Source organism: Diadema antillarum, unplaced genomic scaffold (genome assembly GCF_040938485.1).
Source record: "Diadema antillarum isolate AM-2024a unplaced genomic scaffold, OU_Dant_1.0 seq00000855_RagTag, whole genome shotgun sequence".
NCBI classification, from domain to species: Eukaryota; Metazoa; Echinodermata; class Echinoidea; order Diadematoida; family Diadematidae; genus Diadema; species Diadema antillarum.
This window is the reverse complement of record NW_027271726.1, coordinates 1,034,711-1,054,114: the sequence shown is the minus strand read 5'-3', so window position 1 is coordinate 1,054,114 and position 19,404 is coordinate 1,034,711. Positions and strand designations below refer to the sequence as shown.

The window sequence follows — 19,404 nt, the reverse complement described above, 5'->3', positions numbered from 1 at the left end:
TTGAGACAGACCTTGGTGTAATATTTGACAAACAATTGAAGTTTTCACATCATGTGGATAGTGTATGTGCTGCTGCAAATCGCAAGCTTGGGATCATCAATAGGACTTTTTCTAATTTGGACAGAACAGGCTTTATGCACTTATACAAAGCAATCGTCAGACCCGGGCTTGAGTACTGTTCAACTGTGTGGCATCCAGTGTTGAAAAAAGACATTACACAAATAGAAAAAGTGCAGCGTAGAGCAACTCGCCAAATACAGATGCTACAACACCTGAGTTATGAGAAGAGATTACAACATCTCAAATTGCCATCTCTTGCCTACAGACGCCATAGAGCAGATATGATTCAGATGTACAAAATAATGCATGGCCTAGATGACCTTGATCCGGCACACTTCTTTGACCATCCAACTGATAGTAGAACCCGTGGCCATCGATATAGGATTGCAAAGAAGAGAGTTTACTCAAAGCTTAGACATGGATCCTTTTCTCAGAGATGTATTAATGATTGGAACAACCTCCCATCTGCTGTGGTGGAGAGTACATCAATTAACACTTTCAAGTCCAACTTGTCGAAATTTTGGTTGTTAAGAAAAGACCAATTTGACCCAGAAGAGTCCTTTGCCTGTCCATGTTCATCAACTGCTGTACAGCGCCACTAGACTTGTGTCCTAATGTGGATTCTTCGTCCTGATGATAACGTCAACGAGAGGCAAATAAGTTATTAACTTTAAATGCCTACTTCCAAGGTATATTTCCAAGGTATATAATAAAACATAAAACTCAGAAAATCAAACAAAAATCAGGCATCGGCCAAGGCCAATCACGATTGAGTATTCAGAGACTTATATTTGATTTTCTGACTTATGTTTGATCTCAACTTTTATGCAACAGGGCCCCGGCATACTCGTAGTCATACGTAGTACTCTCTAAGAGATTTTTCTCACTGCGGCTTTATACTGTATACGATTATATCACTATTTAATAAATTCTGGTTGTTAAATGATAATGATCTCGACCTGCCAGGTTAAAAGAGTTTTCAGAGAGGCCGCGAATTCAATGTTGCAACAACAACAACAACAACAACAACAACAAAATAACACAACAAGGAGCAAATCAAATTAAAGGAAACCCAAACCCAAAGAGTAATATGGATTGAGTGAAAGCAGTAACATTGTGTGTGTAGAACACATCAGTGAAAGTTTCAGGAAAATCGGACAATTGTTGCAAAAGTTATGATTTTTCAAGCTTTGGTGTTGGAACAGCTGGATGAGGAGACGAGAGATTATGACGTATGTGTGGACAACAATATAAAGAAAAAAAAATTAATCACTTTTTTAGCATAGGTAATGAAAGAGCACTTGACTAACCGATTTGAGAAAGCAAGGGGAATAATTGCTACCCTTAACATATCATGTCAGTGAATGGAATGTGTAATTTTCATGAAAAATGATTTTTTTTTTTTTTGGGTGGAATTCCCTTTATATTTTCTTTGCATTGTTGTCCACATATGATGCCATAACCTCTTGTAGTCTCCTCATCCAGCAGTTCCAACACCAAAACTTTACAAATTCATAACTTTTGGATAGATTGTCCGATTTTCCTCAAACTTTCACTGTGTTCTACTAATGTTGCTGCTTTCACTCAATCCACATTTCTCTTTGGGTTTGGGTTTCCTTTAAAGCATTTCACAGGGATAAGATAAACATTATAACATATATAACAGCTAGGAAATACATACCAAGGCAAGAACTATACAACCCCTTTACGTAAGGTCTCAACCAAAACTTTACAAGCCCTTTAAAAAAATCAAAAATCAATCAATCAATCAATCAATCAATCAATCAATCAATCAATCAATCAATCAATCAATCAATCAATCAATCAATCAATCAACCTACCACATAACATATGTCAGCAACAAAACAGGAAATGTGTTCTTTTCATTATATTTGTAAGGCAAAATTGTATGGAATTCTTTTAACTTTAGGGCCTCTATTATTCTACTGCAGTGACATCACAAATTGTTGGGTCTTCTCTTCCAGTGACGAGGGGACATGAATTTAACCACAGATTTAAAAAGCCATATCTCTTGAAGAGGTTGTCTTACCTTCCTCAAACTTACACAATGTGTTATTTCCTCTTTCTGTATTCATCATATTCCCATATGATATGCTTAGGTTTAAATTTCCCTGTAAGGAAAAACAAACCTAAATATGAGATACATTTTATATGTTTATCTTATTTTCCTCACTCAGTGGCAATATATCCCAGCTGTTGGTCTATCTCTCTCTTTCTCTAATATAAACTAATGTTTGTATACATACATACACACAAGCATCTAAACATGTGTGTGTTTGTGTGCATGTATGTACATTATGCATGTACAGTGCACAAATCGATCAAATCGATCGAGGTAAAACTCACAAACTCCATAAGTTAAGTATGAATCATACTTGGAATCAAAATATTCATACAATTTATTAAGACAACAGAATATAGCCAGAGCAATTTTGCACTATCATAATTTACACACACACAAAAAAAGACCAACATAGTTCCTAAAAAAAGAAAGAAAGAAAGATATTAAGTGACATCAAAATAGATTTCTTTATAAAAGACTTTATGATGCTGTAATCTGCCAGGCTACAGTGACTGACTTTTCTTTCGGCACTCACCTCCACCTCTAACCCCACCCCCCCCCCCCCCCCCCAAAAAAAAACACCCAACAACAACAACAACAACAATATCAAACCACTTAGAAAATAAAATACCCATAAATAATCTTGGTTTAACCTGTTGAAGACTAGTCCCAAGTATGTACTTGGGCAGGTGTCTATGGGAAATGCGTGCTATAGCAAAATCAGCCTGTTCTCAATGAGTTAAGAAACCCCAATATCGTCGGGTGCCCGTGCATTGGCCGCTAACGCAATACAATTTGTATTGCGTTAGCGGCCAATGCACGGGCACCCGACGATATGTAGCAAATGTATTTTGCAATTCAATTTAGGATAGTAATCTGAACAGTTAGACAACAATCTAAATCCACTACATCGTATTATCTTAATGTGTCAGTCACATGTCACAAAAACTCAATGACAACACAAGAAAATGGGAAACAATACATTGTACTTTCATTAATCACTATCACCAACAACATGGGTAATTCTGAGCTGCAATAGTGTCTTTCCAATATCAAAGGCGATCTCAAGACAACATAACTGTGAATAGTGCTAAGGCTAAATGGAGTTGGTTGCCAGTGAAAAAAAAAAAAAGATATACAAAAATAAACTCTCTGCAACTGCTTCGACAAGACGTCTTGATTATCACTCCTCCATGTTCTTTGAACCACACATTCACAGTAAATTTGGCCTTGGTACCTATTTTGTTTTTGCTCTTTGTTTTGCGCATGTGCATGATCAAATCTAAAACCCAAAACACATACATGACCGCCCAGCTCAGAACCTACAAATTGTTGCAGATTAGGATTCTCTGTAATGGATCAAACTAGTCATTTGGGTTGACTGACTCAAATTTCTCAAGTTTGTCCTACCTAGGAGAGTAATCTCTTCTCTACCTACTGTCAACATTTGGTGGAGATATTTGACAGGGACTGCTTTCACTGTGATTTTCATTGATACTTCTGCACAGAACGCCTGAGTGATCCTAATTTATCTTTAAATTCTCTTTTCGCCATTTTCTACAAAATCTGCACCTCCTAACTTTCTTTTATTCCAGTCATTTAAAAAAAAATGAATTACGTATCGTTGCTGGGGCGACAAGACCTCGTATCTGAAATTTTGGTGAAAATGATTTTTTAGATAAAGGGTCAGATAATCAGTTAAGTGATGTCCTGTCCAAATCCCAGCAGTCTTACCCCAAAAATGAAGCCACCACGTCATGTCAAAGGAAAGGCTTTCCCATTTGATACAGTGCTTTGGCTGCCATGTTTTTTTGCTCTCCTGAACATTTGTCATTTTGTAGATACGAGGTCTTGTCGCCCCAGTGACAATATCATTTTTCAGGTTAGAGAATACTCTTTCAAACTATATAGTAAAGTAACAATTCATTTTAGCCTACTTTTTGTGGGTTTTGAGCTGGGTGGTTAACTATACGTTGTATGCCTGAGGGTTAAAAAGCTCTCCACAGCACATATAGCATGTCAATAATTAAATTGGAGAATTGTCAAGCATGTCAGACACCATACCAATTGGCAATGCACTTTCACTTCTAGTTTTAGGATGCAACTTCTGCAGCTCTGCACAAATGTCTAACCATAGTTTGGAAAAAGGCAAACTTAAGAGCAATTGACACAAATGTACATATGCGGTGTATAAACAATTTTTCATCCTACCAAAAAAGGTAGCTACCACTTGCTGTCCCCATCTCGTACTCAGCATGCCATGATTCTTGCCTGTATTGTTCCTGCCATGTCCGGCATAATATATCTTCCAAACAAAGAATGCCAGAAAACACAGGATATATCCATACACATCTACACCTACATAACACTAAAAGAGAGTCTGAAATGCTGAGATAAGGTGCTAAGATCTGATTAATCATACCTAAGAATGGAATGCTCATGTGGGCATGACTTTCGTCCTTCTATAAACCAAAACATGACAATTCTAGATTTCAGGAAATTATGGTACAGGGTCATCTTTGATAAAAGATCTTCCCACCCAGCAGCATCAAAATGATAGTGAATACAGGGATATCTCACAGTCAATGGAATTTCTTGATTAATGCAGAGTACAAGGATTAAACGATACATTCCAGCCAATTGAACTAAAAGTTGCTCTTCCCCTATTAAGTACAATATCATATCATATAGTACATCTTAGGTGGGAAGTGATGTGATGTCCACATGTTTTGTACATATTTTCCATGATTATTCCAGCCGCGTGCACAGCTGTCAGTCTACTCCACACAAAATTGACTACAGGGTAACCTTGTTAAACTGAGGACCTATAAACCATGGCAATCACTTTGTTGCAGTGCATTTCTCACTATATCAGGGCACGAAAACAGAGAAATATGAAGAGTTCAACCTGCATAATCACTGTCTTATAAAAGGGTTTTGTTATATCCTACCTCTCCATAACAAGATTCCACAAGACTGCGAATGAAACACAGTTTTGCCATTTGATTATGTTACATATAATCCCATGCAATTAACAATATTAAGACTCTTCGTTCTGGCTTTGATTTAGCTAGAGTGAGTTTGCATAAGTAATGAGAAATTGTGAGTCGTAAAGCCATTATAGGTTGTCAATCCCTTCCAACAAGGGACTTCTCCCAGCCACATGCAGGAGCATTACATCCTTTACAGTATGAAGAGAGAGAGAGCCATTGCATGCTGTGCAAAGTGATGATGCATTCACACAAGTCTGAAACTTCCTGAAGTGTTTTGTGAATGTACAAAATATTCAGCAGTACAGGGTGTACTTAAGCTGCTACCTTTATGGAAAACTGCTATTAATTGGATTACACTGAATACAGACATAGAGATATGTGTCTCATAGAAGTCTGCAGTAGAAGCATACAATCTATTTCATATTCATATACTCATGAAAAAAATAAATAAAAATAGGCAATGGTAATGTATCCACAGCATGGGAAATGCTCAGTTTCACAAGAACCACTAATTTTGATCTTAGTGAAGGTATAGCTGTATAAATTTACTCACAAACATAAAGAGCAGTTTGTCAGAAGTATAATGTATGCGATTACTAATGTATACACATGGTTGAGCAATTCTTTCAAAAAGCTTTTCTACACTGCTGGTCAAACACTGTTCCAATGCCACCAAGTACAGGTACAGGGTCTACTCCATAATAACGAGAATGTACACCAGAAACATCCGTTTCCTCATGTAGCAGCAATCTGCGGTAATCCAAATTCATCCACTGGAACGCCATCCTGTTAGAGAGAAGACAGGCAGGGTAATCAGATTGAAGACATGCAACTAACTTGTCATGTGTAGGGCAGAAATACTGTATGACTCTAGCAGAACTAATGACAGAAACAATTAATTTGTACACCCTAGTATGAACAGCAATGGCCTGTATAAAAGAACAGATGACTCTCATTCTAATGGAGTCCACAGGACCGACAGTTTTCTTTCATTCTATGAAACTTTTGTGAAAGCCAAACAAGGGGTATATTAAAAACACTTAATTTTGGGACCTGAATTTTTACTTTGTTGTAACAGAATTTCGTTAAAACTGTTCGTTGTAATGGGAGTGCACTGTATATTCATAACTTGCCCTGAATGTGATATTGTCACAGGACTAATGTACCCTGTCTTCCAGCGTATTAATTGGTCATCTCTGCAGATTAGTACCTATCACCTGAAGTCATCATGTCAAACTACGCCATGACCAAGAAGAAACTCTCACATGAAAAATTAATCAGAATTAACAAAAATATATATATTATTCTTAGCATTACATGGCAATTAAAGGGATGGTGCCCCTTACCAAAATGGACGTGAATAAAAAAAGGAGTATCAACACGTTTATTTGCAGAACTCTCTAGCAGATTACTTAACAAATAGACAAGTGTCATGCCACAGGTTGTTGCCACCCAGCAAATAATTTATTTCTGTAAAGATAAGGATGTTGTACAGTATAACAGCTGTCCAGTCAAAAGAAACTAGCATTCTTGGAGGTTTGGGATATTCCCTATGTTGCCGTAGTCTGACCAGGGAATGGGAGAGAGACCTCTCTTCCACCTCCCTGGTCTGACATACCTGTGTTGACTCTGCACCAGGCACAGTCTCTGGGGCAGCCGGAGCATTGACTGCTTCATCTAGGTAGGAACTGTCATCATCCATCAGCATGTCATCTCCTAGGGCCTCCAACTCTGTGTTTTTGGACAAAGAAAGACGAATTAAAGAGGAAGAAAGGGGAGAAAGATGTATCATCCAAATAATTGTTTTGTTTTCGTTTGGTTTTCAACAACATATTACTTTTCTTTCTTTCTTTTTTTTTTTTTGGGGGGGGGGGGGGGTGTAAGTTACAGAAATCGTACCCTGTTAAGTGAGTGAAAGTCCAAAATAACATTAAATAAACCCACACCACACACACACCAAAAATAGAGAACACTTAAAGAACAATTAAAGAAACTGAATATCCCTTAAATGCCCTAAGCTTCTCTGCTCAGTTTGCCTTCTGAAATATGCAACAATAAAACAAATGTAACATCAGCATACTGAGAGACAGAAATGGCCACATACACAGACACATAATCATACTAAAACATGAAGACACATAATGTAAACACAACAATGGCACAGAGACAGAGAGAGGGAGAAAAAAAAACAAGAAAAACATTACCTTCTACTCCCCCCCCCCCCCCAAAAAAAAAAGGAAAAAAGATGCACACCTGCTTCCAGGTCATCTTCATCCACATCCGGTGTGGCATAACTCCTAGACAGGGTTTCCTGGACTTCATTGGCTTGCTCCAACATGTCCTCCATCTCATCTTGAAGGTCCTACAATCACAAGGCAAGATGTGCATTGGAGAGTTATTGAAGAGACATTATGGTCTCCCTCACACATGTAGTGGACAGAAGCTAGCTTTTCTACAGGAATGCCCACCATGGAAAAAGCACTGCAGTATTCTGAGGTCTGAAAAGGCATATTTTTGGTGGGAAAAAAGTACAGTGCACTGCTGTTGTAGCGAACACGGTTATAAATAATGAAATTCTCGTAACAACAAAATCAAAATTCAGGTCCAAAAATCATCATCTATATATCTTTATACACTATGCTGTTCATTTATAACGAAATTTTGTTGTAATGAAAGAAAGCCACTGGTCCCGAGGACTTTGTTATAATGGGAGTACACTGTATTTGTACCTTTCCTGCAATAGACATGTGTAGTAATACAATTTGGAGAAAAGAAACCCCAAACAAAGCAGTATTGTCCATCGTCTGTAGTGATTTTGACAATAAAAAAACCCAACAAAAACCCTGAAAAACAAAGTTGCCATCTCTGTTTCAATACCTAAACTTGGTGAATAGTACCATTCATTTTTTTTTACTTGTTTTGATTTGTTGTGTCGTTGCCACAATGGTACCATAATGGAGCTAAGTCTGTGAGCGCCTGCATGCACTAGCCACGTCCCCACCACAACTAGTTTAAGCACAATCCTTTTTCAAAAGTTATCAAGCTCTTTTTTTTTTATTTGTTTTTCTTAGAGGCATGTCACCTGCAATCAGGTCATCTCAAACAACGAGATAAGTCTCCACATTATTCAATTACATATTTGCAAAAGGCAATAATTATGGTATGACAAAGACATGAAAAAGGAGTTACAGACTGAGCATAAAAAAAAAAATTCCTTTGATCATATAATGTACATACCAAAGAGGAATTCATATTCTTCAATCAATGGCAATTACACCTGAGACAAGTCATGATATTAGTAAGTAGAAATGATACATTGTAAAGCAATAAATCATTCCAGAACAGAATACAAAAGCAAATATATCAATAAAGGTCACTACAATGTAGTTTTCTATGGGGGCCTCACCTCGATTTCATCCAAGTTGACCTTCTTAAATTCCTTCTTCATGCTCTTGACCCCCGTCTTCATGGCATCAACAGTGGCCTTTGTATCCTTCAGAGTCTGAGTGGCAAAGTTGGCTTGCTCCATGTTGAAAGACTGCTGCCTCATGTTATCTAACTGAGATTCATACCTGGGGAGAAGTGTGGAGGATAAATGCACTCATTTCATATGCATGCTCTTCATTTCAATTACATAAAAAGAGACCCTACCTCATTTAAGCACAAAGTTGGGAACAGGAGCACTCTGGAAGTGTTTGCAACATATGCTCCTTTGAGTCTGTTCATACAGAGTGTCACCGCCTGCTAAGACTAAACACAAAGTGGCCAAGAAGGGCCTAATTGACATGGTAACCTTCATGAGAGTACGGAATTCGAACATATAAACTGTAAGCACAGCATGTAAGTGACATACCACATACGACATACCAAGAGTATTCTAAGCGTTGGTGATCATTCATATAGAGTTTAGAGTGCTTCAGGAGTGCTTCTGAACCTAGCCTCAAGAGGGGCATAAGTTTGGAGCACTTTAGGTGTGATTGTCTGTTGTTCACACAAAGTCTACAACATTTCAGGAGCACTCTTGGAGACTGTTCTATTCAATAAAATGCCACGTATAAATGGGGGTGTTATATATATTGACTTGCACAATATCCAGATACAGTTTGACATGCTTTGATGTGGGACCTGACCTACATTGTTTTCACACAGGCATAATCAATATTCATGCAAAACTATGCTTTAATCAAATTACCAAGGAAGTAGGAGATCCATAATCTATGGTTATCTCATGTGTGAATATGTTTATTCATATATGAGGGAAAGTGCACAAATGTGTATAGATTTCTACCAGCAATTGCACTTTTTAAAAGAAACACTGATGGATAGTCCTGGATGGTCTACTCTGTACAGCACATTATTTCATGGTGGTTTTACTTTCATGAATTTCTTAAGTCATCTGATATCTCTGAAATTAACGACATGCCAAAGCGCTCCCATGAACGACACTACTGCAGTGATGACCATCTCCAAGGTGAAAAATCACTAATTTTGTTTCTTTGCAAACAATTGTAAATTTGTCTAAATTCATAATACATGGAACATAAAGTATGAAAGTGTTCTTGTTTTTGGCCAGGTATTCCTGGATGAGAAAAACTAGGTGCATAAAATTTGTGGACAGAGGTAGAGACATACCAGAATAAATGTGTGCAGATAATTGTATGAGTGAAGAAGTAAATGTTGGTAAGCTAAGCCAAAACAAAAATGTTATACACTATAAAAGGATCTATTTAACTGCAGGCCTGCAAAATACTGTAAAACCAGAAATATTCATGTTCATGAAACTTTCACAAAGTTTGCTCGGAGCCAAGATTCGCAAAAGTAAAATGCACAAGAGAGCATTTGCCTACACAAAGCATTGGATGCCAGTGGCAATTCACGAAAGTTTTATGCCGCAAAAGAGACCATCTGCTCCAATTCCCAAAAATTTCATGCTCTAAATGTTTCTGCTTTTACAGTGCCTGTTGGACTAGAAGACTGCCCACTGGCAATCATGAATTGTTACTGCACTCTTGTTTTATTTTATGCTACCAATACTCACATTTTCCTCTGCTTAAGGACTCTGAGAGCTTTCTGTTTGACCGTATTCTAGAGGAGTATAATTAAACAAGAGAAATGATATATATACATTGATGAATTGATATCATGCTATCAGAGCACTCAATTTACTGTATGTGCAATATATATGTATTTTGCAGTGGATTCATCTTCATGAATTTTGCAAAATATTTCCACCAATATTTGCAAAATGAACTACTCATAAAAACATCATACACAGTACTACATTCAGAAGCCTTTTTTTTTTTTCAATGCACAAGTCTTGTCTTTCTAAGTACATGCACATCAAATTCTCTATAAATCAGTGGCTTACAGCATTGAGTCATGGAGAATTCTGACAAAAGTGTAATGATAGTAAGTTGTGAGTGTTTGACTGCAAATATAGAGAACAAAATAGGTCATCAAACACTACTGTGCCTAGTAATACATGCTTCATAGTAGCATGACCATCTTGCGAATGTAAGAGTGCCTCATATCAACAGTTCACAAGTAATACCTGGTACCATGGCTTGTGTTTGAAACACTCCTCTCTGCTCATATTTTGATGTGAAGATGAATGATGGAAAGTACAGTGCACTCCCGTTATAACGAAATGCTCGGGACCGGCAGTTTTCTTTCGTCATAACGAAATTTCGAACCGAACAAAGATAATAACGAAAACAAGGAAACCACGCATTCTGTTTGCTGAATACTCATCATACACTGGAAAGATATGTGAAATGGGATGGGATTATTGTATGACAATATTAAACGCAAGTTCCCCTCTGAAACTGTGTGTGACACACGGAGCGAACACACAGTGATGTGAAGCGTTCGCCCATGCAGAGACGCTATAAATGCTTGTTCTGCGACGTATTTCGAAAGCAATTCGCATTTCGTTATAACGGAGCACAATTCTTTTGTTTTTCTTTGTCAGTGGCGCTCGAAAAAGACTTCGTTATATCGAACATTTCGCTATAACCATGTTCGTTATAAGCGAATTTTGTACCATAGACTTTAATGGTGATAATTTTGGGACCAGAAGTTTTACTTCGTTATAACAAAATTTCGTTATAACCGTGTTCGTTATAACGGGAGTGCACTGTAATCAAAAAAAAAAAAAAAAAAAAGGATGGTTTCTATTTCTCCTTTTAGTCGGAATGGAAGATGATCTATGGAGCAATATTACTAACCTTTGCTGGTCCATCTCTCATCCTTTTCATCTGATCTTTGTATTTCTTGAGTTCAGCATCTAGCATAGAGATCTTCTTCTCTATAGAACCTGCTCTGCTGTCAACCTAAGAAATGCACAGAGCAAGAGGCACTATCACACAGGGATACATGTATAGAATACAAAAAGAAAAGGAAAGAATATCCCTTTGGTACATGCTATTGCAGGCATGGAGGGACATGGAGAATATATGTTAACATTAAAATATCTTCCATTGTGTACTGAGCTGAGTGCTGCATGCTGTGGGACGTATGCCTTAGTACAGTATATCCAGTAATAAGTGCAGTGGATTTTTATTTGTTTGTGCTCTCCTTTGTTCTTCAGTCAGCATGACAAGAAAGAGAGGATAAGAAACGAGAGACAACAAACAAACTTATAATAAGTTATACTGTAAAACATGATATATTCGCGGCATGAATTTTTCACAAATTGGAGCCGAAAGCCTTTTTCGTGGCATAAAATTTTCGCGAAGTGCCACTGGCGTGCAGTGCATATAGTGTTAACAAGGACTTTCACGTGCATTTTAATTTCGCGAATCTTGGCGCTCGCGAAATTTGCGAAATTAAAGTGCACGCGAAAATTCTTCGTTTTACAGTATAACAACCAACTGGTTGGAAAATAGCCAACTGATTCCAACAGCTCACGATAGGAGTATTACAGCAGCCAGCATACCCAGACAATTCATCATGCTTCTTGGCTAATTTCAGCAGAACTTGCACGTATGACAGACATACATATGCGAATACTCATCATACGCAGAGTAGTGGGCGATTACAATCAACAATTTTAACAACTGGGACTCAGTGGGAGTGGGAGACTGTCTATTTATAAATCATTATTTTTACATGCACTCAGCAATATCTAATATAACCCCGGCGTGGGGCGCTGTAACCAGTAACAGCGCCCCAACGACTTGTATGCAATTTAGTGAAGTAATCAAGTGCACTGCGATGCTTGCAATGCAGTAAACAACTCATCGTTCAAAACAACACTTGGATTTGCAACGAAAAGCCACATGTTGTAATACCATATAGTTGAATATTATAGGCAACTATGTATCCCTCACCATTACCTCCGAAAACGAGATTTATCGTCATCTTTGAGACCATCTCCGCGAGATGCAAATTGCCATTTTGAACATATCACGTAAATAAAATGATCTGCGCATGCGCGAATGAATATTCATTTCAGTTCTCAGCTAGCCATCCTGTTTTTTTTTTCCACACGCATACATTGTGTATTATAATATGTGCTACGTTTTATCCATACCCGACCAACAGCAAGGCTGTTAGCGCATGCGCTGTGGAAGTTGTACTACGATACGAAGTGTGGAAGGACTAAAACCTCGGATAAAATCTTTCACTGGGCTCTTAAAACAAATCGTATTGAAAATCAATTTCTGCGCCTCTGATTGTAAGTATCCTATCTAACAGTATGGCTATGAATTTCCATGTAAAACCCTGTATTTTGGTCTCTGGTCACCAAAATACTAAGCCATATCAGGTGGTACATCAATAGCCATAGCCATAGCAGTGGCGGATCCAGAGGGCGAGGGGGGCGCAACCGGCGCACACCCCCCCCCCCCCTTCATTTTTCGTTAAAAACAAAAGAAAGAAAAAGAAAAAAAATGAAATGAAACCCGGAAGTGGCACCAGAAATATTAGTTACGCCCCCCCCCCCCCCCCCCCCCCCTTACAGAATTCCTGGATCCGCCCCTGCATAGGGCTGCAATGCGACCCCGACTCGGTACGGGTGGGGGTCGCTGGTGCGGTTATATCTAATACAGTATTTACTGCAATCATTTCATTATCTATGGAGATTGAACAAGTTGGATCATAATAATGACATCATAGTACTACTACTACAGTACTAGACTTCTACTACTTCATCAATGATTATTCGCATCATTCATAACATAACTCATAAGCATTATATTTTAGACGCAGATCTACCAATAACCACGTTAGCACTGGTTAGACCGTTGCCCGTTGGTCTGAAGGTGATTCTGGAGGTGTCTAATTTACTTTTATATTCCACATACTAAGAATCTTGCTATATAGCCATGGTCAAGAGCTGATCACGTGATAAATCGTAGTTTTGCCCATCACATCACCTGAGAAGAACTAGGTCACTTAATAGTACACAGAGCAACGCACTTTCCCTTCAGTGTCGCGCGGTGCGTGCAGCAAATTCATTGTTTTGTCATCTATAAAGACAGCTGTTTGTTTTGCTGATCTCTGGCAGTCCATACAGTCTTAACGCGAGATGAGTACGCGTGAAATAAAAGTGCGTTGCACTGTGGACTATCATTTAACTAGGTCACTTGATAGTACACAGTGAGTGCAACGCACTTTCACTTCAGTGTCGCGCGGTGCGCGCAACAAATTCATTGTTTTGTCATCTACGCGCACACGTAGCCTACGCCCTCCTAAGGATACCTAAAGATAACTGCGACCAGCAGCCCCAACGTACAACGTACAGTGTTGGGGCTGCGCCGTTTTGGCATCGATATTTTAATGTTGTACCAAACGGGTGCCGTTCCGGCGCTGTATTTCCTTAATTTTTCAACAAAAACTACAGGGAATACTTACATGGGTCGACTAAACCTAAATGATTCACATCGGCGACTGTTTGATGCATTTCATTGCTTATGATGCAGAAAATGCTGTCTTATAAGGCAAATATCTTCAGCTCACCGATGCTCACTAAAACTCACAATCACTTGCACATGCGCACACAATGCATTCAGTGCAGTGCATTGACAGCTGTATTACTCGCTACATGATGCATATTCACCGTGCGATGATGCATTATTCATATCCTTCTGCGTCCGTAACGTTGACGTCATTGTTTACTCATGCGTAAATGCGTACTGATGGATATACACGTTCAAAATAGCAGCAAAGCTCTCCACTAGGGCAGACCGCCTACTCCTAAAAAATTTGGAAAATTATGCAGTTTCCAGATAAATTGGTGAGAAGGACCAAGGCAATGGGGTAGTGTATATTTCATTTTATATTGTCACTGTGTTTATGATGAACATTTAGCCATGGTTTATTTGTGAAGTTGCCGTATATGTGGCAATAGGGAGTTGTTCGTGATTCTCACTTGAACGAAACTGCGGGGTAGCCGCCAGGACCCCACCGCAGAGCGGCGGGTCTCCGGGGCTAACCTAAAGACAGCTACTGTAAAACGGTTTCAGATGTGGAATAAAATGGGAATTTCTAGGACCCTAGATGTGGAATATAATTCATAAAGCATATAATCAACTTTTAGTTTCAGGCAATGAGACAAACTATCACTTCCTCGGCGATCTGAATGTGATTGATTGATGACATTACTTATAATGAATCATGATGCATAGCGGGGGGTACATATGGAAGTCTTGCCCAGGCAGCACTAGCAAAGAAACACACCCAAGCAATAGCTTACGTGATTTACAGTACGTGGGTCCACATTTAATTCACAGTTTGTGAGTGCCCAATTTCAACGCAGGCAAGTTGAGCTGTAATTTATTTACGGTGAACTTACATTAGAGATGCAGTCCTGAAGACTTGGAGGGGGCTCCTTGGGTTTCCCCTTTCCGAATAATCTGTTCATTTTGCTTTGATGGAGTGAAACACGAAAAGACTACAAAAATTGAGGTTTCTTTCAGCTGTTCTTGACTTCAAACTGGCTCGTTGCACGAAGGTCTCTTTAGATCTTTTTGTTGACAAATTCTCTTTTGCCTGATCGACTTCCGATCGATGTGGATAAGTGATCGATCAATCAGTACTCCTAATCAAAGTTTGATAACTCATCGCGATGAAGCAAACAAAAGATTTCACTCTGTAACTGTTAATGATATTATTGGAGTCGGTGTTCTTTAATTGTTATTATTAATGCAGCTCTTCTATGGCTGGTGAAATGGATTAACTGCAGAATACCCCACCAGAAGTTGAGGTTTAATCGATTGAGACCGATGACATCATGGGTTTATTTTTGAAAATATTGTAACCCGTATCGCATACACATGATTCTGAGCAATCCCCTCCTATCGTAGTGCTTTATTTACCAATGGTTGTGTCCTAGAGATATACTTGATCAGCACTCACTCAAGCTAGCAAACGGTATACCGTATACATACAATGTACCTCTTCACGTGTGATATGAGGACAAATTTCCATAAAAAGTAAACTGCATAAATAAGTATACATACGAATCATTACTGAAGTGAAATTATGACAAGGGGCAAAAACTCTAACAAGTAATAAAAAACAGTATTACACCTTTGTCCTCATGAATGCAGTGAGTCCTGGTTAATGTTTCCCAGCTCCAACAAGCACAACAGTCACTGCTATCCCCTCACTCGTACAGAAGAGATTGAAAACATGAACAAAATATTGAAACTACTCAAAAAGAAAGGAAAGACTCATCGGGTCGTTCTCTTTGGAGTTTACTTGTTATATTGATGTAACAGCTTCTTATGAATATATCATTATCATTCACGATATGTAATATGTTGATTGCTGATTGTGAGAGAGCTGCTTGAAGGCAAATATTACATTTCATATAAATGTTTGTGATGACGGTCAAAGCAGAAAAAACAAATGAAATCATCATATAACCATGATATATTTCATGTGCATGGAAGTCTGTTTTGTTCTGCATGTGGCGAAGTTTCCATCTTTGTCAACAACAGAGGTGTTTCAAAGTTTTCCATTTATTTTCATTTCTATTTCATCCCCGACAAAAAAGAATGGAATTGTAGTAAGACATTTGAATACACATAATTTCACAGAACCCAATAAAGTTCTTAATTTGATGTTCTTATAGGGGAAAAAATCCAAGAAGTGACAATACGTGGTAAAATTGTTGAACATTATTCTATTGGCGTACTTCTTGGTTATTGGTGTAGGTCCTTATACCTACTAAAAGACATGGAAAACTAAAGACTTTTCTTTAAATTTTGGAGTAAATTAAGATTAATGAAAAAGTGCATATGCGTACTGCTCTTATAATTGTGTCCCACGTTGCTGTTCTCTTTGCACTGTCAGCAATATTGTATACTAGTGGGTATATATATATATATATATATATATATATATATATATGTATATATATATATATTTATATATATAAGAATGACCCATGTGTGTTAATTATGTGTGTGTGTGTGCAGTGTGTGTTGCTTAATATGTGTATAATGTGTATGAAATTTTGAAACTTATTTCTTGATTGTGTGTTTGCGCCTATGCGCTGCAAGTAGCCTGATTTTTTTAATTGTATACTTGCTAAACTGAATTTGATTCTTATTTCTGATGGTTTTTCGGTTTCAATATTTGTCAGTTTATCGCAAAGAAGAATATTATTTCTATAAAAAATATATAAAAATATACATTTGAAATATATATTTCTATACATATTTTTTTAAATAGAATTAATATTGTGAAATGTGCCCAATTGCCTTGAGGAAACTATTGTGTCAACAGTTTAGGGAATTTGCAAGAATATCATGTGTGTTAAAACAAAAACGAATTTCATCGATTTTATCAAATAAGTCATAATGTAAGATCTGTAAGGTTTGACATAATATCCTTGTACAATATTTGTGTATGATGTTGCTTGTCTTTGTAAAATGTTTTGTTTTGTGAATTTTGTGGCAGTGAACGAAATTCGAATAAAGAATCATTAAAGAAATCAATGTACATTATAGGGACTAGACTGTCTATACTGAACAAAAACAGATAATTGAGATAATTCCTAAAAATCAAATTCCTCTTGGAAAAAAGAGAAATGTATATTATGGCAGATGTATGTATACTCTCTTTGATAGAGTGCTGCGTATATCCGTGTGTCGTTGTGCATGGCAAGTAGAATGCCCCTACTTTCAAAATTCTTTTGAGCATGCGGGTGAGTGTGCTTTCTGTTGGGTATATGTGTGTGTGAGTTTTAATTCCCTTGACATTTAATCAAAGAAATTACGATCACGGTGGTGAATCATTTCAGAGAGAGAGAGAAAAAAAACAAGCTTTCAATGCATATTCAGTTATCGATCTATATAGTGTTTAAAGCAAGTCAGGAGGACCGAGTATAGAAATCGTTTGAATGTTTCAGTTCCCCGGAGACTTTTTCTATTATAACAGTACCCATAAGATGCAGTATTCGTAATGTTCTGGTAGTAAAAAAGTTACATATTTTATCTCATACACGTACATTCTTTACTTGTAGTTATAGGCCTATGATATACTTTTGTGAAAAACGCTTTGCCAAATTGAATTATGGAGGAAAGAGCAAATGAAAAAGAGGGAACTAGAATTATAAACAGTAACCTGTTATATCGATGATTCTGTCGTGATGACATAATTATTTATTGATCTAGAAAGATTCTGAGTTAAAAAAAAATAGTTTCAACAACAACAACAACAACAACAACGAAAAACGCGCAGTGATTGCAGAAATTGTGAAAACAGCTTGGCTTAAACCAGTTTCTAGTGATCAGTAAAGTCATCGCCATGGAATAGTAAGTAAGATTCATTTGTAACGTATAAATTTCGATTGCTAACCACTTTATGGAAAGTGTCCCGGGTCATATCTTCATCGCGTCGGCAAGAAATATAGTTACTTTAACTGGAGGTAGATAAAGAAAATGCACCCATGCAGTGAGCAACGGTATACATTGAAAGCTTGCGCCTATTGCCATCATTATGCAGGATACTGAACTTGCATACACCTGCTGGGAGCGACTGCATGGTGCACACTGTACTCAAGGTATATAGAGGTCGTCACGCAGAATCTGACGTACAGCAACACTCTATACAGTACATGAGCGAGAGGTAATTCGTTGCGCGCTCTGCTTATTACTTTCGACCAATCACAGCCTTGCTACAGACGGAAAGCAAGGACTGCTCCATTTACAAAATCTGCGGTATACTGTATACTTGGTATTACTATAATCAGCTGATCTGTGATTTTGTTAATACTGTTCAAATGGACTAGATCTCTCATTTCATTTCCCAGTTCGATAATATTGACGAGTGGTGAAAGAACGTGATGGCAAGCGATCACAAAGGAAGAAACAGCCCCATCACACCATCAGCAATATAACGGGGGCGAAGTAGGCCCTATATCATAGAAAAAGAAGAAAAGAAAAAGAGATAAAATATATTTCACTACTAAACTCAATTCGGAACTGCAGAAACTTGGTTTGTTCTTCCTCTGTATTTCTGACATTGAAGAAAATGTAGATCTTGGTTCGTGAAATCCTATTTTTTTATTATAGAAAGTCTTAATTTCAACACTGATTAGACCCCGTTCATTTTTGGGGGTCTTTTTACCCATTGAAAAGCTCCCATCATATCAAATAACAGCATTTGAATTTGCTTTCATGTCTTTATGGATTAATGCGTGTCAAATTTGAGTCAGTAAATAGCGGACCACCTCTCTATCTTCTTCTTCTTCTTCTTCTTCTTTTAATAAGCAAAACACACCAGTAGACTTTCCGTGGTGTATATCACGTCTGTCGGGAACTCAGGAGTGTGCATAATATGTTATCAGGGCCATGTCCTACATGATGTCGTGGTCTATTGAGAAAGTAAACAAGCCAGAAAGCAAAGTCCATTCCGAATGTATATATATATATATATATATATATATATATATATTGAATATTCTTAATGATCAAGAAATATATGGGCCTACCGTGCTCTCATCAAATCAACTTTAGAGTGTTAGATGTGCATGCATTCTGCACTTTGATGAGTTTCATCGAAATTAACTGAAATTAATACCAAGGAGTAAAACGTTTTATTTTTACAATACATTTTAATTAGCCTGACTGAGGGCCGCTTTGCCAGTCGACAATTCGTTGAAATATATTCTTTGTAATCCTTGTACATCCAGCCAGTTTTGTTTTATTTATTTATTTATTTATTTATTTATTTATCTATTTATTTATTTATTATTTTTTTTGTTGTTGCTTATCACCTCAAATGACATTATAGGTAAACCAATCACGACTTATA

The 19,404-nt window shown here is 37.5% G+C and overlaps 1 protein-coding gene across 1 annotated transcript; it reads right to left on the bottom strand.

The window, feature by feature from the left end:
• Positions 1–5,581: 5,581 nt before the first annotated feature.
• Positions 5,582–15,056, bottom strand: LOC139740498 (charged multivesicular body protein 5-like). Its single transcript, XM_071651090.1, has 7 exons — positions 14,933–15,056; positions 11,364–11,468; positions 10,175–10,221; positions 8,543–8,708; positions 7,390–7,498; positions 6,755–6,867; positions 5,582–5,922 (listed from the first exon to the last, which is right to left on the bottom strand). The coding sequence occupies exons 1-7, from the start codon at positions 14,999–15,001 to the stop codon at positions 5,872–5,874; spliced, it is 660 nt and encodes a 219-aa protein (XP_071507191.1). The 5' UTR covers positions 15,002–15,056; the 3' UTR covers positions 5,582–5,871.
• Positions 15,057–19,404: the final 4,348 nt, after the last annotated feature.

Excerpts from the sequence above, each read along its gene's own strand:
- LOC139740498 (XM_071651090.1), bottom strand. The coding sequence starts at position 15,001 with ATGAACAGATTATTCGGAAAGGGGAAACCCAAGGAGCCCCCTCCAAGT. Across the intron at positions 7,499-8,542 it reads TCAACTTGGATGAAATCGAG|GACCTTCAAGATGAGATGGA; the intron begins GTGAGGCCCCCA and ends TTGTGATTGTAG. Across the intron at positions 6,868-7,389 it reads TGAAGATGACCTGGAAGCAG|AGTTGGAGGCCCTAGGAGAT; the intron begins GTGTGCATCTTT and ends CCAAAAACACAG.